Source organism: Chrysochloris asiatica, unplaced genomic scaffold (genome assembly GCF_000296735.1).
Source record: "Chrysochloris asiatica unplaced genomic scaffold, ChrAsi1.0 scaffold00001, whole genome shotgun sequence".
Classification (NCBI taxonomy): Eukaryota; Metazoa; Chordata; class Mammalia; order Afrosoricida; family Chrysochloridae; genus Chrysochloris; species Chrysochloris asiatica.
In genome coordinates, this window is record NW_006408519.1 from 52,391,439 (window position 1) to 52,412,167 (window position 20,729).

Genomic DNA, 20,729 nt, shown 5'->3' on the forward strand with positions numbered 1-20,729 from the left:
ACCCTCACAATCAGTCCTGATAACAATTCACTGTTGTATCACTAGAGCCCCGTCTGTAGATCGTATCTTTTTTAACTGACACAGTAACAACATCATTAGAAGGGGTCCGAGTAAAGCTAGACTTAGGACTGAGCAATGTGGCCTGCTCCCAGATGTTGGTCTGGAGAAATAGCAGCTGCGATTGTCGAAGTGGTTTGGTTCAAGGTTCTTTTTTAAAGATTCTCTACTGTCTTACATTCCTCAGCATACTTTTTCATATTTTATTAAATTCATGTTTTAAAAAAGCATGACAAGATGACAGCAACATACGTACAAGCATTTTACAAAAGAAACCATTACTGATTATCAGCTGTAACAAAGTGAAGAATAGATGCCAAGTTTCTGGGATAGAATCTGCCCTCAAACAAAAACATCTATAGGTGTGCAGGCGGCTGCACGGGATGCTTTACTAGTGACACACGTCTGTGGTGGGTAATAAATCTATGGTAAATGAGGTGCTTACGTAGGTCCAATTTACAAAGTCTTCTTCTCATCAAGAAGGCCAGGATATAAGTGGAGCTAATCACATACCCTAAACCCAAGACAGTGAACGCACTGTTTACCATCTAACCTCATTACAACCTTCCAGGGTTGATTCCATCACTCACCATGCTCGGGTGGTCATCATCACTACTTACTCATAACCAACAGTGGACTTTCATCAACTCACATTTCCTGTTGGATCTAAAGGGAAGGACTTTTATAAATGTTTCTCTCAAGAAGTCAGAAAGAGGTAGACCCGTGACCAGGATTTATTAAACTCAGGGACTGGGAAGAAGAAAAGATTTGGGAAGAGAAATGCCTTCTTTGGGCCAAGAATCAAGAAATATGACTCATTTTGATCTTGGGAAAAATCCCATCTCACTCCCTGCCCCACTGGGGACCTACAAACTCAGTTCTGAATTCAACTCCATTTTTTCCATCCCTACCTTGTATTTTCCCCACTTCCTCTGGTTGATGTTAACAGTGGTGATGAGGCTAGCTGGCTGGACACGCTTCTTGGAGAGCTGGAGGGAGGCCTTGTCCATGTTTAGAGTGGCAACCTCTTTGCCAGCAGCTGCTCACCACACAGGCGTGTGTCAAAGCCACTGGGACTGGAGAACAGGACTTGCCCTTGACGTCCCTTGGTGGTCAGTGTGGAGCAGTTGGCCTCGTGGTTTGTGCCGATCGCCTTTCGGGCTGTCTCAGCTCCACGTGGTCATCTTGGTGAGGCGAGTGCATTTGACTTGTGCCATGCAGCATGTTCACCACCGCCAGCATTAACAGTGGCAATGTGAGGAGCAGGCTCCGGCATTGATGGGACCGAGGAGTGCAGCCCAGGTGTGAGGGCGCTGAGACTTTTTCTCATTGTAAACTTTTAAAAGATGTGCATTATAGAAAACTGAAAAGCAAAGAACACAAAAGACATCCAAAATCATTTTGATGATTTGATCACAAGTCTGACGCCCTGGTCCTGTGTGTGCATGCACATAACTGGCTGAGGTCACACACAGCATGAATATTTACCAATTCAGAGCCCCAGAGCCATGAGTATTTGACAACCAAGAATACACAACACTGACTCAGGCAGGAAGGAAAAAATCCTGGCTTGCTTTGGGGAGAAAATTTTCATAAAAGACAAAAATGGTAATAGGCCTCTAGATAGGATACTGACAAGAGTTACAAAATACTGTGTTCCCTCACTGCTCAATTGAAAATGAAGCAGAAAGCAAGAGTACAGTAAGTATTATGAATTCTAAGAATTCACAATCGGACCTATAACTGCTGAAATATTACCAAGGTGTTCCCACTGTATTTAGTAATGTATTCCTGTCTCTTCCAGAGCTGCAGGCCCACACCTAGGGTTATCACAACACCCCACACCTCCTTCCGCCAAGCTAACCGATCTGTGTACACTGCTCAAGGCTGCTTTAAGAATTCCGTGTCCAAGATGCCTTTCTATTAAGTGTAACAAAAAGATATTTACAATTTGATTAACTTACTAACACTACTTATGTTATCACCTCAAAACATCTAAAAAGCTTAGATGCTACAGAAGAATAAACATTATTCACAATAAACAGATACTTTGCAGAAATGCACATAAAGATTTAGGGTTATAATCTAAAACTGGTTTCTAGATACTAGCCCAAAGCCCTTCCTCTTCTACCATTCAACGACTAAGTACAGAAATAGTTCTATGTCTGAGAAAACAATCCACTAAAAATCATTTTTGTTAAAAAAAAAAAAGGAACACATTTCAGAGTATTTTCTGACGTAGTTTTGATCTTTTCTTTCTGCTACTTCAATGACCTCTTGCTTTCTTCGTGTATAATGTTTTCGATGTCACTCCACAACTCTTCTGGCCTTCTTCAGTCCTTAGTGTGAATCACATCAAATCTGTTCTTGAGATGGTCTCTAAATTCTGTATTCAAGATCACACTTTGGCTCTCTCTCTCATGGACTTGGTGGACTTTTTTCCATCTTCAGCGTAACTTGCCTAAGAGTCGGCTCCTGGTCTTGTTTCAGCTGATACTGAGTTTCCACCATCTCTTCCCACAGAGGTAGTCACTTTGATTCCCCTGTGCATTTCATCTGGTGAGGGCCACGTGTATAGTTACTACTTATGTTGCTGGAAAAAAAGAAAAGCGCATTTGCAATAAAAAAGTAATTGGTATTGAAGAAAACCGTCATCTTCATGAGTTGGAGCGATCCTTTTGGTAGGTCCAGTTGGTGGCCATTGAACTCGGGAAGCTGTTTTCAGAGATTCCCTCAGGGTGCAGATGACAAGGCCTGGGTCACAGAGCCCGCAGGACACCCTTTTAGGAAAAGCGATAACTGGGCTCATTTTGTCAGCAGATAAGGAACAGAACTGCCTACAAGGGTGCACGTTGAGTTTCAGTGTCTTCACCAGGAGAAATGGTCTGAATATTCAGCATGTGTGTTTGCTTTGTTTAACGTGAAAGCTGCTGTAACAGAGACTAAAATACAGTTTCAGATGAAAACTGGGTCTTCTCACATGGTGGCAGTGGCCATGGATAGGTGGACGGTCTGTCCTTCGGGTCCTCCAGGAACCCTCGCTTTGGGGCTGCTCTGGTGGCTTGACTGGAGCAGGGGAGAGGAACGTGCTGCGTCCCTATGAAAGGCGTGTGCACATCCCGTGTGCTCTTCTCGCTCTACACGGCAGCTCAGGACACATCAGGAGCTGTAGTCATCTTCTGGGTAGCCGTGTGCCTACAAAGCAGAGAGGACTTCTGTCCATACGCAGGACGCTTAGCTACCACCTCTGCCAGAGCCCAGGCTCTTCAGTGGTCTGAACTCTGGCCAGCTCTCTATCCTGTCCCCCTGTGATGTGCAGCAAGGGGACAAGGCCACCGCAGTGTGCCCTCCCCTCAGGCTTCCTGGCCCAGCAGAATGAGGACTCCCGCCTGTCACCACAGAGCAGGGATGTGTATGTAACCGCGTTGTTCCCAGTTAGTAGGGTGGAATTGAAACGCTTGTGGTTGCCTCCTCACAGCAGTGACTGGAGCGTGGTCCTGTTGCATGTAGCAGTGCAGATGGTACATCTCGGGGTGACAACGTGCTGGGGATACATAGCAGTCAGGGCTGCACCCCTTAAGGTGTGCTAAAAAGCACTGAAATGCACCCTTGAAAAATGGGGGATTTGATGGTATATAAATTATATTTTGCTTTTTAAAATGGGTGCAGTCAGAAAGCAGACACAGAGGACCATGTGAGTCCATTGAAAGGAACTCCCTAAATAGGTGGACTTACAGTCAGGGAGGTGGCCACCTTTGTGGGGGGCTTTCTGCTCTCTGCTCCTTCCCTTTTCTCCTCCGGGACCCTGGCCTCCCCCTCTGAGGGGTGCAGCCCATCCTTACTGGTGAGGTCATGGTATATTGAGTTCACTAGTGACAGACCAAGCTGGGGAGCTGTCCCCAGCAGGTTCTCTGGGGATGGGCTCAGAAGGAACGCAGGGCTGGACAGAGGAAAGAGTGATGCGTAGTGACCTCGGCTATTCCTAGTGGAGCTCTGGGTTTGGATGATCTAACAGGCTAGGGGACTGGGCCATTTCATTTAGGTTGTCAGCTAGCCATGGACTGTGGGTGTGGTCAGCAGCTACCTAAGGTGGTCCCCAAGATTCCCATCCCCTAGCGTGCATGCATCTTCTCTCTGTTACTCATTCTAACACTGACAATGCTGAGTGAGGAGATTGTCCCTGTGGGCCCAGCCTTGCCGAGCAGATGTTTTCTCCACAAGAGGTCGTGGCTGGACGTACAAGAAGGATCTATTGCATGGTGGCTGGCGGGACACGCACCACATAGGGTGAAGGAGCATAGCTTTTTTTAAAGTACTTTGTGACTACTGGACTATACGTGGAACAATAACATGTCCTCCTAACACACTCCTGCAAGGTCATCCGGGTAGAGTCTGCCCAGGCGTCCAGCTCAGAAGGCGGAAAGGGAGGGGAAAGAGGGGCCAATGGGAACAGTGAGCACACAGTGGAAGTGGGAAGAGTGTGGTTGAATTGTGGGGATTGTAAATCTCACAAAACTGTACGAATTGCTGGATGGAAAACCATCTAAACTGTCACCTAAATCACAATAAAAAGGTTTTTTTTTAAAAAAAGAGAATCACTTTCAATTCTGTCAGGGTGGATTACCTTGTCTAAGCTTAGTACAAATAGAATTTTGCAATGGCCACTCTTGTGCCTAGCTGCTCTTCCTCAACATCCCATCTGTGAGATTGGCTATGCTCTATATTGTGTGTGGCAGTTCTTTTGTGGTACTTTGCTCCGGAAGCATCAGGAACTAGCTGACGCAGGTCAACCTTCTGACCTAGCTATTTGTATAGAGCTGGGTAGGTAGGCTATCTAAGGCTGGGTTTTCTAGAGAAGTAAAATTAGCAAAACTTTATGGCTCACACACTTACAGAGGCAGAAGAGTTCCAAGTCTGGGTCAGATGAACCAAGAGCAGCAGGTAGACAGACAGGCTGCTGGGGGCTCCCAGGGTCGGCAGGACAGAGCAGGCCACTGGCTCAGTTGCAAAGAAACGGAGGTCGGAGGATGAGTCAGATGCAAGATCCAGACCTAGCATTGATTGCCTGAGACTTTCATAGATTGGAAGCAGGCCACATACCCCCCAGCCCACCCCCGAGGAAATATCCATTCTATTGGCTGCTCATAGCAGAACTCATGATGGAGTTAATTAATTACACTGAGTTAGAGCTCATCATGGAAGACAAGTGCATCTAAAACCCCGTGTGAATCCTGGCCCAGCCAAGTTGCTCCAAACCGTAGCCATCATGTATGCACATAGCTTGTTTTCCAGCTCGATCGAGTCCTTTACCATGACATGCTAATTGCTAACAGTAATTTCCCTGCTGCCTGACCACTAAGCCAGTACCACATATTTTCATCAATTTTGACCGAGACTCTGGTACAAGCGTTGTTTTAGATGCCATCAAGTTGGTTCTGACTGACAGTGACCCTTCATACGACAGCAAAGCCCTGCCGCCTCACACTGTTGCTCTTTGAGACCACGGTTATAGCTACTGTATTGATTTTGTTCAGGGTCTTCTGCCTTTTTTGCCTACCAACTTTACCAAACATGATGATGTTGTTAAGTGCCGTCCAGTCGGGTCTGACTGATATTGACCCTGGGTGGGACTTCCATGGAGCAGCCGGTGAGCTTGAACCACTGACGTTGCAGCTCAAACCGACCTTGCACCTTAACCCACAGCGCCACCCGGGGTGTCCTACCAAATATGGTGTCCTTCTCCTAATAACATGTACAAAGTGCGTGAGACAAAGTGTCGGCATCCTTGGTACCAAGGAGCATCTGGCTGCACTGCGTTCAGGACAGATTGGTCTGTTCTTCTGACAGTCTATGGTTCACTCAGTATTTTTCACCAACACCCCAATTCAAAGACATCGATCTTTCTCTAGTCTGCCTTATTCGTTGACCACCGTTCAGATGCATATGAGGTGATAGAAAAAATACCATCATTGAGGTCAGGTGCTCCTAAGTTATCAAAGTAATATCTTTGCCCTTAAACACTTGTAAAAAAGGTCTTTTGCAGCAGATTTGCCCAAATGTAGTATTAAGTGCTGTCAAGTCAGTTCTAACTCATGGTGCCCCCTGCTCCACCCTGCACAATTGTGTGTGAGGAGATTACTGCTGTCACTGTACCAGTTCATCTCTTTAGGGCTCTTCCTCGTTTTTTTCTGGCCCAGCACTTTATCAAGCATGATGCCCCCCTCCAGGGACTGGTCTCTCCTGATAACATGTCTGAAGTTTGAGATCCGAAATCTTGCCATACTGGCTTCTAAGGAGTATTCTGGCTGTGTTTCCAACACAGATTTGTTTTTTCTTCTGATAGTTCATGGTACATTCAATATTATTTTCTAACACCATAACTCAAATGCATCAATTCTTCTACAGTCTTCTTTATTCGTTGTCCAACTTTCACCTGCATATAATTTAAAATACCATGGCATGGGTTAGGAGCACCTTAGTCCTCAAACTGATATCTTTGGTCTTGAACACTTTAAAGAGGTCTTATGAAGCAGATTTGCCTGCTGCAATACATCATTTGGTTTCTTAACAGCAGCTCCCATGAGTGTCGATCGTGGATCCAAGCAAAATGAAGTCTTTGACAATGTCAGTCTTCTCCATTTATCATGATATTATTTACTGGTCCCGTTGTAAGGAGTTTTGTTTCTTTACACTGAGGTGCAATCCAGACTGAGGCCTGCAGTCTTTGATCTTCATCAGTAAGTATTTTAAGTCCTCTTCACTTTTAGCAAACAAGGTTATATAATCTGCACATCTCAGCCTGTTAATGAGTTTTCTTCCAATCCTGATGCCACGTTGTTCTTCACAGAATGCCGCTTTTCTGTAGGCTCAGCCTTTAGACGGAATCAATATGGCGGAAGGATACGACCTTGGCACGCACTTCCTGATTTTAAACTTTTCAGAATCTACTTGCTTTGTTCTAACAACTGCCTCTTAGTCTACGCAGGTTCCTCGTCAGCACTAAAATGAAGTGTTGGAATACTCATTCTTCACAATGTTGTCCATACTCTGTCATGATCCACACAGTCAAACACCTATGCATAGTCAATAAAGCACAAGTAAACGTCTTTCTCAGCTTCAGCCAAGATTCATATGATGTCCTCTTATGAATCCAGTTTGAATTTCTGGCAGTTTCCTGTTAATGTACTGTTGCAGCTTTTAAAAAATTATCAGCAAAATTTTACTTGCATGTGATATTAATGATATTGTTCAATGATTTGATCATTCTGTTGGGTCTCCTTTCTTTGGAATGGGCACAAATAGGGATCTCTTCCAATTGGTTGGCCAGGTAGCTGTCTTTCAAATTTCTTAACATAGAGGAGTGAGTGGCCAGTGCAGTACGTCCTTTGATTTCTTGACTGCTGCTTCCGTGGGTGTTGAGTATGAATCGAAGTAAAATGAAATCCTTGATAACTTCAGTCTTTTCTGCATTTATCATGATTTTGCTTGGTCCAGTTGTGAGGATTCTTGTTTTCTTTATACTGAGATGTAATATATACTGAGCCCTGGTGTGATATTGTAAGGTATGCACTGGACTGTAAGGTCGGTGGTTCAAAGCCACCAGCTGCTCCTCAGAAACTCTATACAGGGTCACTTTGAGTTGGAACCGACTTGATGGCTCTTATCACTAACAATGTAGCTTTGATCTCTGTCAGTACGTGCTTCAAGGCCTGTTCACTTCAGCAAGCAAGGTAACGTCATGTGCACATCACAAGCTGTTAATAAGTCCTGTCTCACTGTGTTAGTCATGTAGCCCAACTTTCAGATTATTGGATGAGAGTACAAGCTGAATAAGTATGGTGAAAGGATCCCACCTTGACGCGTACCTTTACTGATTTTAAACCGTGCAGTATCCCTTTGTTCTAGTTAAACCACTGCCTCTTGGTCTACGTAGATTCCACACGAACACAATTACGTGCTCTGGAATTCCCATTCTTTGCAATGTTATTCCTAATTTGTTGTGATCCACACGCTTGAATGCCTTTGCAGAGTCTATAAAACAGGTAAATATCTTTGCGGTCTCTGGTCTCCTCTGTTTTCAGCCAAGATCCATCTGACACTAGCAGTGACAGCTCTCGTTCCACCGTCCTCTTAGCTCGGGCTTGAATTACTGGCACTTTCTGCCAATGGATTGCAGCATAACTTTACTTGTATGTGATACTAATGATATGTTCTATGATTTCCACATTCGATTGGATCGCCTTTCTTTAGAATGAGCACAGATCTGGGTGTCTTCCAGTTGAATGGCCAGGTGACTGTCTTCCGTATTTCTGGGCACAGATAAGTGAGCACTTGCGGCCCTGCACCTGTTTGTTGGAACATCTCATGTGGTATTTGGTCAATTCCCGGAGCCTTGCTTTTCCCCAGTACCTTCAGTGCAGGTTGGACTTCCTGCTTCAACACCGTTCATTCCATACCACGTGCTACCTCTTGAAACAGTTGAACATAAATCAATACAGTGATTCTGCATTCCTTCTGTTTTCCCTGGACGACTCCTGTCTCATTCAGTATTTTGCCCACTTTGCTGCTGTTGTCATGTGCCATTAGTCGAGTCAGTTCCGACCCATAGCAACCCTGTATAGGGTTTCCCAGGAGCGGCTGACCTTGCCGTTCAAAGGGCTTTGCAGTCTGGAGCATTAGCCTACAGTGCCACACCAGGATAGAATCACTTCATATTGCAACTTAAAGCTTGAATTTTGTCTTCAGTTCTTCATACTACAGAAATGCCGAGCATGTTCTTCCCTTCTGGTTTCTAAACTCCAGATCTGGGCACATTGCGTTATACTACATTACGTTGTCTTTGAAACCTGTTCAGCTCTTTTACTTTATCACTTGTTTCCGTTAGCTTGTCGACATTCCAGCACAAGTTTCAGATTCTCTTCGGGCATCCATTTTGGTATTGTCTTTCATTCTTGTGTCTGTAGTGACTTTACTTTCTCCGCGTATGATGATCTTGATGTCATCCCACAACGTGTTCTGAGACGCTCTGTAAATTCAGGTGGAATATACTGCAGGTCATACTTTGATTCTCATGGGCTTGTTTTCGTTTTCTTTCGCTTCAGTTTGAACTTGCATATCATCAGTTGATGGTCTTTTCTGCAGTCAGCCCCAGGCCTGGTTCTGACTCATGATAGCTAGGCTTCTCCACAGATGCAGCTGATTTGATTCCTGTGCGTCCCTTCTGGAGAAGTCCACCCATATGGTCACCATTGAGGTGGTTTGTAAGAGGTATTGGCAATGAAGAGGTTCTGTCATATGATCTCTGGCATCATTTCTGTTCCTAAGGATTTATTTTCTAATCACTGATCCTTCTTTGTTCCCAACTTTCAAATCTCAATCACCAGTAATTATCAATGCATCTTGAAGCATATTAGATCAATTGCAGAAGTTGATACAAGCCTTGTTTCTTCATTTCTTGGCATTAGTGGCTGATGTGTATATTTGAATAATCATTCAATATGTTTCATGATTAATATGACACTATTTCTCATCAGTGATTCCTGGTACAGTAGATTGCCAGCACCGGTCCATTTCAGGTCATTGATGACTAACATACCAATCTTCAAGTGGCCCATTACAGTTTTTTTGACGGCTTCTCATTTTCCTTGATTCATACTTTGTCCACCCCACACTCAGTTATTAATGGGGTTTGTAGCTGTTCTCATTTATAGTCATACTGCATCAGCACATGAAGGTCTCAAAAACGCTATTCCATCCACGCCATTCAGGTCCTGTACTTTGAGGAGGCAACCATTCCCCAGTCATATTTTGTGTGCTTTGCAACCTGAGGGCCTCATCTCTCAGCACTCTAACAGGGTTCTGCTTCTGTCCATACGTTTTTCACTGAACATAGATTGTGTGTGATCAGCCAGTCAGTTGTAGGGGGATGAGTGTGCGACGTCACAGCCTGTTCTCCTATCAGAGGAGTTTCCCTGGGTCCCAAACCTGCATCACCTTTGATCTTACCAGAAATAACAGAGAAGTGAGCAGAGAGGAAGGCACCACCAAGAAAGTAGAGCCGGTGGCTGACCATGTCCTTTAGACCCTGGGTCCCTGCACTGAGGTCCTTCTAGACTCCCGTTAAGATTGATGCCACGACATCTAGATCTCCAAGGAGCACTGGGCCTATCGATGTTGAAGGGAAACAAGACCCTTTCTCCAGAAGTCCCACTGAGACAGTCTGCTTGTTGAAGCCATCCACGTGTAGTGTCTCTGTTACAACAGCTCCAGAAACTATCATGAGGAAGGACTGTTAGCAGCTCTTGGGCCGATCAGGCGGAAAGTTAACAACTTAGAGGAAGTTCAGTCTGCGACAATGCAGACACCAAGAAGCCAGCAGATTGGGGGGTTTGTTACATGAGTATGATAGAGGAAGAAACTTACAAGAAGTAAGTATTAAATGCAAGAGGATGAATATGGTATGGGACCTAAAAGTAGTACCACAGACCATGGGAGTTGAACTGAAAGGAAGGAAGGAAGGATGAACATGAAGAAGGGATGAGAGACAGTGAAAAAAGAGGTAAGATCCATGAATTTCATGGGTCTCAAAAAAATACGTATTGATTTATTTTTTCACATGAGCCATGTCCTTACCAAAGAATGGGGTTAGGATTGTGAATAGATGTTGCCTAGCACCCATCCAGAATTCCTTGAGGGTCAGAGAAGCTTTATAAATCAGAGGCTAGCCTGCCCCCTGGAATTGAATGTGGGCGGGACCTTAAAGAAACCTTTCTAAGAGGGAATGATTGATCTGGGCTGAAATGAGAGCTGTAAATAAAAGTCACTGGGTCAGACCTGTGGGACAAGAGAAACACCTTCCTCTCTTCTATTTCTTGGGTATGTATTCTGTTCTGCATTTGTTCTGGAAGATTAATTTCTGTTAACAAAGAGAAAAGATGATCTTTTCATTCTCTTGTTTCAGATTCTAAGGTAGCAACTGGTGACATGAAGGTGCTTCGAAAGCGTGAATTTATGAGGATGAAAAGTCACATAAGCCGGTGTCAGAAAAACTTTCAGTGATGGAGCCCTCAGCTCCTGGTTCTGGGGATGTCCCTGAAACCAGACTAGGCGAACTGTCGGGAAATGCAGAAGGACAGAACTTGAGGGATTGCCCTGCTCGGGAGGCGGACCTCAGACAGGTGACAGTTACCCACTGGAAAATCCAAACAGGAGAAACAGCCCAGATGTGTACTAAAGCAGGAAGAAGTCCAATCTTGAACTCAAACCTTCTTATACTTCAGAGAGAGCTTGTAGAAGGGGAAGCTAATCAATGTGATATCTGTGGGAAAAGTTTCACATTTCACTCGGAACTAGTTAGACACCAGCTTTCTCATACTGGGGAAAAAAATTACAAATGTGATCCTTGTGGGAAAAGCTTCAGTCAGAGCTCACACCTTACTGAACATCAGAGGATTCACACTGGAGAGAGACTCTATGTCTGTAACGTGTGTGGAAAAAACTTCATTCACTATTCAAACCTCATTGAGCATCAGAGAATACACACTGGAGAAAAACCATTCCAATGTTCTCAGTGTGGGAAAGTCTTCTGTCACAGCTCAGACCTGATTCGACACCAGCGGGTCCATACCCGGGAGAGGCCTTACGAATGCAAAGAATGCGGGAAGGGCTTCAGCCAGAGCTCCCTGCTTATTCGACATCAGAGAATCCACACGGGAGAGAGGCCCTACGAGTGTAATGAGTGTGGGAAGTCCTTCATTCGCAGCTCCAGCCTCATCCGCCACTATCAGATCCACACGGAGGTGAGACAGTACGAGTGTAAAGAGTGTGGAAAGGCTTTCCGGCACCGATCAGACCTTATTGAGCACCAGAGAATCCACACTGGAGAGAGGCCGTTTGAGTGCAGCGAATGTGGTAAAGCCTTCATCCGGAGCTCAAAACTTATTCAGCACCAGCGGATCCACACGGGAGAGAGACCCTATGTGTGTACAGAATGTGGGAAACGCTTCAGCCAGACGTCCAACTTTACTCAGCACCAGAGAATTCACACTGGAGAGAAACTCTATGAATGCGACGAGTGTGGAAAAGCATTTTTTCTGAGCTCATACCTTATTCGACACCAGAAAATTCACACTGGAGAACGAGTATATGAATGTAAAGAGTGTGGAAAAGCTTTTCTCCAGAAAGCCCACCTTACTGAACATCAGAAAATCCACACTGGGGAGAGGCCTTTTGAATGTAAAGACTGTGGGAAGGCCTTCATTCAGAGCTCCAAGCTGCTCCTACATCAGATCATCCATACTGGAGAAAAGCCCTATGTGTGTAGTCGTTGTGGAAAAGGCTTTACTCAGAGGTCAAACTTCATTCAGCATCAGAAAGTTCACACGGAGGAGAAACTCTTTGAGTGTAGTCAGTATGAAAAAGATTTTAACGCAACCCCAAATTTAAACAAGAATCCAGGTGGTCACCAAGAGGAACTGGGCTTGGATAAGGCTCCCATACATTTGGGGGAGAAGTCTCTCTGTCAGGAAGCACACTCAGATAACTTTTGAAACCATTATTTTCCAATTCAGTGAGTAAGTGCTTCAGAATGAGTATTAAGAATCCTAATTCGCATGTTAAGATTCGGAGGCACCAGAATATCCTAAGGTCACACATGGTACTGCTTCTCCAGTGGGCATCACCTCTCCACTGTGCGGCGCTCGCAGAGTTCATTCCTCTTTGTCCACCACGAAAGCTTGTCTTCAAGACAGCTTGGGCTGGAACAATGAGAGAGTGGGGAAATGTCAAGAGGTTTCTCTGTTTTATTTCGTATTTGCAATCAGCCTTGAGCTATGTTCCTTTTAGGGCAGAATTGTTTATATGATCTTATCAGTACTTAAAAGAATATTGCTTAGCAAATTTGGGTTTATCAAAAAGGCAGGTTGAAAAATGATACTTTCTTATTTAAAAGCACTGACTGTTGCCCTTAAGAGTATTGTCCTTAGAGTGAAGTCCAAGCCCCCTAGCATGTGTCCTGAGGCATTAAGTCCGTGCCACAGATTTGATGGTTCAACAGCCCTAACTGGCTAATGGTGATCACATCCACCAGCCTCTCTCCTATTCCTACCCCGGACCACGTCTTGTAACTTCTACTCAGCATCGTGTCAAGGAGACTTGCCCTCAGGGTCAGCTGTGCGCCCATGCTCCGTGGCCACTCTGTTACTGCACGTCCTGTGATCTGTCAGAAGGAGCCTCATACATGATCTCATGTAGTGTGCTCCTTGAGGACGGTGGTCATGCATGATTCATTTATAGGCCCCCAGGGCCTAGCACAAAGGCAGTAACATACGGCTCCAAATTGATAGAGCTGATACCTCTTTGTCCTACTGCTTTTAATTTCTAAATGTGTTTTGTTGTGTCAGTATATTTTCCTATTACTGCCAATACCTTTATTCTTAGTCTGATGGCTTCTGTTTCCACATAGCTCAGAAACTCTAGGTAGTAACCAATATAAGACTAGGATTCCTCACAGTTATTGCCTGTAGACCACACTCATAACTTCCTGTTCTGAAGAGCACGTTGGACTCGGTTGTCTTTGGACCTTTCCAGTTCACCTAAGGTGTCCGTAATCTCTATGAACTATGTAACTTTTTCTGTCCAGCACAAAGGAAAATAGTTGAACACAACTCATTCCGTCGTCACTTCCCTACTCTCTGACTCACTTTATCTCATTTGGAAATGATTGATACCTACAAGGACCGGTGCTAGATGCTGGGAAAGAGATGAGTAACACACAGCCACCCACAAGTCGTTCAGAGTTTTGTGGGGAAGACAGAAAGATTACAATAAGAGTGAAGAGTTGACCAACAACTTTTTAAGTTGTGTAGTATTGTAGATAAGAAAGTTACTGATTTAGCATGGCAGATCTGAGAAGGCGTCACAGAAGAGGTAACGCTTGAACTGGTGTAGAGCGATGAATAGACATCCGCCACACAAGACAACGATCTGGAAGGGGACTTGCAGATAGTGCCAGACTATTTTTATCTAGTCAAGCTCCCATTTTATGTGTAAGGTTTTGGCAAGTGCACACACATGTAGCTGTCATCACCATCAAGATGTTGTTAAGTGCTGTCGAGTCAGTTTCGACCTATAGCAAACCTATATAGGGTTTCCAAGGAGCATCCGGTGAGCTTGAACCGCCAACCTTGCAGTTCAAACGGCTTTGCAGTCTGGCGCATTAACCCACAGCGCCACACCAGGACTCCACCATCAAGATAGATCACCCTAAAGAGTGCCCTGTACCATTTCCCAGTCAACCCCACCCCAAACCCAGGTACTGGCAAAATTGCTGTCACAATAAAGTAGGTTTGCTTGGTCTAGAATTTCATGTAAATGAAGTCATCTACGATATGTGCTCTGGTGTCAGACTACTTCCCTGGGCATGTTTTCGCTTGATCCAAGTTGTTAACCTGTTTCGGTAGTTCTTTGTTGGGTAGTCCTATTGTAGGCGGAGCCATCATTTGTGGCTCATCTAACTTTCGATGAACATTCGCGTTTCTGTAGTCCTCACTAGAGTATCATGAGTAAAACTGATGGGAGCATCTGTGTAAACACATCTGGACACATGTTTTTATTTCTCTTTACTAGACCTAAGGTATCCCGTGTTTTTTCAAATCTGACTTCTCCCCAGAGCTACCTATAGCCCTCAGCTGGCTTTCTTTTTGTAGAAATTGACAAGATGATTAAAAAACCTGATGAAAATACCAAAGACCTGAAATAGTTAAAATAATTTTGGGAAAAAAACAAAATTAAAGTAGTCCTATTATCCTATTTCAACATTTAACTATACTTCCAAGACAGTGTAGTACTGGGGCTTTTTAAATACTCTCGAGTTGGTTCTGACTCATAACGACCCTGTATAGGGTTTCCAAGGAGCAGCTGGTGGGTTTGGACTGCTGACCACATGGTTCACAGTCCAGTGCTTACCCTATGGTGCCACATGAGGACTCCATAGTCCAGAATGATGTTAAGTGCTGTTGAGTTGGTTTTGACCCACAGTGACCCTGTATAGGGTTCCCGAGGAGTGGCTGGTGAGTTTGAACCACCGACCTTATGGTTCCAACCAACTTTGCAGTCCAGCGCATTAGCCCACAGCGTCACAGTGGGCCTCCAGAATAGCCCATCCATAAATGGTCAACATTGTAAAAGCTGTGGAGGAGAAGATGGTCTTTACAAGTGAAACTGAAACAACCAGAGAGCCCCATGGAGAACAGTGAACTTTGGTCCTTAGCTCACTTCATCTGCAAAAATTCACCCAAAGTGGTCACAGACTTAAGTATCAAAACTAAGGTATACCTTTTCTCCAAAGTAGTAGGAAGTCTCCACACCCTTTCTGATGTTATATGTATGTATACGCACACACACACACACAAGGGGGCTTCAAAAAGTTCATGGGGAAATTCCATTTTCTTATCACCTTCAATTTTTCATGTAGTCCCCTCGTATATTTGTATGTGTGTATGTATGCAATATATACATATGTTGAATGTAAAACTGATGATCTGCACTGTAAACTATCCCTCAATCCACAATAAAACCCTTAATATATATGGTCATCTAGTGCGGTTGCAAAAGAAATAACAAAAGTGGATGGCTTTAACAAATTGGAATATATTTTCTCACCACTAAGACTGCTAGCGGCTTCAGTTCAAGTGCAAGTTCAGGGCACTGGTAGTAGGTGTAGACGTCTCTGTTGGCTCTCGGGAAAGGGGCTCTTCTCTGTCTCACTTCTTTGGAGATCTACACGGCTTGGCATCTGTTGTGTGCCATCGAGTGAGGGTTTCCAGGAGTGGCTGTGGGTCTGAACTGCTGACCTCCGGTTACCAGTTCTGTGTTTACAGCGCCAGACTAGGGCGCTCGCTTCTGCTTGCTGAATCTGTTTCTTTTATATGAGGGGATTAAAAATGTTTGTGGGAGATTTTCATCATGTTTTAATGCAGTGTTTTCACAAACTTCTTAGTGCCTTCTCCGTAGAGTATGTTGTAAGTGACTAGCTCCACACCACGTACAGTAACCGTATCTCATTAACAACAAAGGAGTTCATATCCACAGGCACTGAGGTCAGAATGTGTAAGACATGGGAGGGGCACAATTCAATTAATACACTTTGTTGTTGATATACTAGAAATTTCTGTTTCAGATCATCAGAACACTTACTTCATTGTGTGTGGTAAATAAATACATATATATATATTGTGGCAAGATGTGGTCATTTGACTAAAAGGCCATGTATAGGAGCAAAGGTCACGTGTGTGCCCTCTGTGTTACTGTCTTCAGAATAAAGCTGTTTGCTTTCCTTATTCTGCCTTCCCAGTGCTTCAGAAATCATAAGACTAGCACATCCTTGGACTACGAGGTTCAGTATGCCATGTGGATAGTGTACTGAAGTTATAAAGTAAATCAATACAGTTGTAGTTCTCAAAATTTGTGTTACTCGATTTTATCCAGACTCACTGTGTATCTTTGCTGTGAATAGGAAACAGTGTTACCTTCTGAGTGAGCAGATAGGAATTGGATTGGAATGTTACTGTTACATACCTTCCAGTCGGTTTCAACTCAGCTACGTATAGGGTTTACGTGGAGCAGCTGGTGAGTTTGAGCTGCCGACCTTGCAGTCCAGGGTATTCGCCTACAGCGCCACATTGGAATAGGTAGGGTGTTTGGGAAACAAAACTCCACTACTGCTGAGTCCATTTCAACTCACAGAAACGCTACAGGGGGGAGCAGGGTTTCTGAGACTGACTCTAGGGGTCAGTAGCATCCTGTCCCTGGACCCTCCTCCCAACTGTCCTCAGAGGCAGCGAGCAACCCACTAGTCTGATTCACAAGTGACAATTTGACTTGCTCTGTTTCTGTCAGGAGGCACTGAGGCAAGTGTGAAAGCGCCCCTCCCCTCCGCCGGCATTAAGCAGTCCCCATTTGAAAAGACGAAGGGAAAAAAACCCCACTCATTTTAAAAACATGGAGCTGATGGAGAGAATGAGAAAAACTGGTCCGTGCTCCTCCCAATAGTGGGGGCTGGAGCTGTTGGTGGGGTGCATTGGGGACCACTAAAAGCGATCACTAGCCTCCAGCCCTGCTGTAATAGTACTTCCTAACAGTACACGGGCACCAGAAGCGAGCTGACCAGTGCGTCGATGCACATAAAACGGCATCTCTTCATTCAGATCTTTACACTTGCTTTCTTGCCAGCAGCAGTCTGGCTTTCTTCAGCTTTGATCAATCACACCTATCAATAAGTGGCTTCTGAAAGCGTTCCAGACAGTAGGCTGCCTGCCTCTCTCTCCTTGTGTCTTCTGAAGTGGGTTTATACAAGGCCGTTAGTGGCACTGAGGCCTTTGGAAGGTTTGGGGGCATCGTTAAAACACTCCTGCTATGGTCTCTCTCTTGGTCCATCCACTTCTGGGCCTTTAGATCTATTTTTTTCTCAGCTTGTTATGACTGTGTGCTTCCTTCTGATTGGACAGATGCTCTGAAGACACAACAAGGAACGGCTTGAAAGAAACAAACCTCCTCTGGGTGCGGTCAGCAGCAGTGCACCTCTCCTGATCATTTCCACAACGTTCCACAAGACGTTCTCGAATCCAAACACCGGCCTGGAGAAATTGATCGTCATTGTCAGAGTGTTCATCAAACTCCTATTCAACTGAGCTTTATACCTGTAACCTTCATCTTTCATACCAGCAGAGACAGTGTTTTCTGTACTGCACACAAATCTCTCACCTTGGGAATGGCGATGCTGAAGATGGTGTTTGCAGACCACGAGCACCTCTCTCTGATATCTATGCCCTTGCTCATCTGTTGCCCAGCTCAGATCCATCTGGGGAGCGTGCTGGCGTCAACAGTCAAGTCTTGGATGATGCCAAGGCAGAAGGGAGTGACCTGGACGAAAGCAACGGCGTAAGAAGGAGGTTCTCTTTGTGCCTTGACGCACGTTCGTACGGGCTTATACATACAAGCAGTTCTGAAGACTTGGTCTGGTGAACGTTGCTTCCACGCATATCTTATTTTTTTTACACAAATACTATATACCTGTTTAAGTGCCTTAAAATGTATTTGACAAGGTTGGACTCCTGGTGTGGCGCTGTGGGCTAATACACTGGACTGCAAAGTCATTTGAACCACAAGGTCGGTGGTTCAAGCTCACCAGCCGCTCCTTGGAAATCCTATACAGGGTCGCCGTGGGTTGGAACCGACTCGATGGCACTTAACAACTACTGGCCACTGCCAGGGAGAGCACAATGTCTTGGAGTTGTTTCATTTTCTCTCCCTAATGCAGTGAACAGTCCTAGGAAGTGACAACAAAAGCGAACCTACGTTCTCTGTGCCACTTGTGTGCAGTACAACCGGATAAGCGTCACTGTAGCGTCTGCGATGGGTCTCCCCATCCATCGGGGAAACGCGCTCCTGATGTCAGCTAAGTGTTCCAGAATCTTCATTCACGGAAACTTTGATTTGCTGTGTGTTTCCTTTTACTGTTGTTACAACTGTCACAGGCCTCTTTCTTACCAGCTCGGCAGGGTTCACAGATGGGCTAGAAGCTGAAAACCATAAATTACCTTCACTTCTTGACATCGTCTTCTTAGACATGTCTTCAAATAGCTTCCACATGGAAATTCCTCAATTCCATTCTAAGAGATTGTGGTGTTTTATGTTTGTTGTAAGAAAGGGTCTGGTGTTTGAGTTATGAGTAAAGTAAGCCAAGTTTTGAGGTAAACTGCAGGATTTGGCCTATGGTGTTTTAAAAATTCTATCTCCACATGCTCTGTTTTCTACCTTCCATTATTTGGTTTTCTTGTTTGCCAACACATGGGTTACAAGCTCATAACAGTCAAATGCAAAACACAGAACTGTTACAGTCAGTTTGAGCAACAATTAAAGATGGAGAATCCTGTTGTGGCGCTGCAGGGTCAGCACGGGACTGCAAATCACAAGGTCGGCAGTTCAAACCCACCAGCTGCTCCACCTAACCCCTCGCTACCCAGGGTCACTATGAGTCTATGGGTCGGAACCGACTCGATGGCACTTAGAAACAACATGTTCGTGTTTACAACTGAGACCATTTGGTTTTTCTGTTACGAAGCTGTTCTGAGCACCTTCCACGTTGCCCCGTTTAGCTACAGGCAGCTTGTTATATCCTTGAGTTAAGCTTACACATAAGGCATCTGAGACCATTTTAAAATGACACTCCTGCTTCTGTATCCACTGGGCAAGTGCCACTACGCTTCCCTGTACCATCTGATCAATGAGAACTGGCAGCCAACATCAAAGAAATCTACCCTGAACGATGTTATACAAACAATGGACAGAAAACTGTGTACACCTACAGTCTCACTAGGGGACAGGCGGTGTGTACCTACAAACACAGCAGCATACAATCACCAGTTCATACAACTCTGACGCCACAATCTCTTGGAGACGGCAATTTAGCCTACATGAAGAAGCAAGACAGTGGGTCCGATAAGTCATTGAAATACAATCACAAACTATTATACCAGAAATGGGATCAGAACTGCCTGATAAGGCATTTAAAGAGTGATATTCGGGTCCCTTCGACACATTGAGAGAATCCTTGAGAAAGCTGCAGATGAAGGCAAGAGAGAGAATAATCATGCAGGAAAACATTCTAAGAACTAAATGAAAAATTAGAAACCATACAAAAACAGCGAACAGATATCTAGAAAATTAATGCTAAGATCTCAGGAATAAATAATACATCCAAAAGCTGAGAAGTTGAGTTGAATCAGCAGAAGGCAGAATTGCTGGGTTTGAAGACAAATCTCTCAGTATCTGCTAAAGAACCAATCAGGAAAAAAAATGTAGAAATCTGAAGAATGCTTAAGAATTCTGTGGGATAGCATTAGGAGGGATAACTAACATGTGATCAGAAATCAAAAAAAAGAAGTAGAAAACAGACAATACAAAAATGTCACAGAGTTGTAGGAAAACGTCCCTGACATTACGAAAGACGAGAACAGAGATGCATTTAAGAAGCTGAACAAACCCCAAACAGGATGGACCCTGGGTTCATTCCCTGGTGTTACTGGAACAGGGGGCTGGATAGCTCTAACACACAGAAATGGATTCCCTCCCAGTTTAGGAGGCTAGAAGTCCAAATCCTAAGTGCCAATTAACTATACGGGAAGATTTTCTCTGTCAGCTCTGGATAAAGGTCCTGGCCTCCTTTCAGCATCAGCAGGGACAAGATTCTTTGGAGATCTCCATGTACACTGAATACAACAGATGGCATGGGCAGGGTGGGGGTGGGGTGATGGAGTTTACATTGTATTAATTCTCTTCAAGTGATGACTGCATCTTAACTGCTAAACCACTGAGAATGCAGGCACACCCAAATTGACACAAAACCTTAGCTATCACAGACCCCCCCCCTAAAAATAATCACCGACATATTATAGTCAATACTCCAAAATCATCATCAAGGAAAGAATCCAGAGAGAAGCCTGGGGAAAATGAAGAGACACACAAGAGAGACTTTACAAGATTAAGGGCTGATTTCTCAACAGAAACCAAGCAGGCAAAAGAGACTATATATATTAACTCTGAAAGAAAAAAATGGCCAACCCAGCAGTGTGGCAAGACTTGGGGACTCTTGGGCCCAGAGTCAGTGACATAGC

The 20,729-nt window shown here is 44.5% G+C and overlaps 1 protein-coding gene across 1 annotated transcript; it reads left to right on the forward strand.

Annotated features, from left to right (window-relative positions):
• The first annotated feature begins 11,114 nt into the window (after nucleotides 1–11,114).
• On the forward strand, nucleotides 11,115–17,998 carry ZNF623 (zinc finger protein 623). Its single transcript, XM_006878215.1, is given in 8 exon segments — nucleotides 11,115–11,234; nucleotides 11,337–12,441; nucleotides 15,338–15,384; nucleotides 17,196–17,296; nucleotides 17,298–17,382; nucleotides 17,384–17,472; nucleotides 17,474–17,724; nucleotides 17,727–17,998. Coding segments are annotated over 8 exon segments (2,070 nt in total).
• Nucleotides 17,999–20,729: the final 2,731 nt, after the last annotated feature.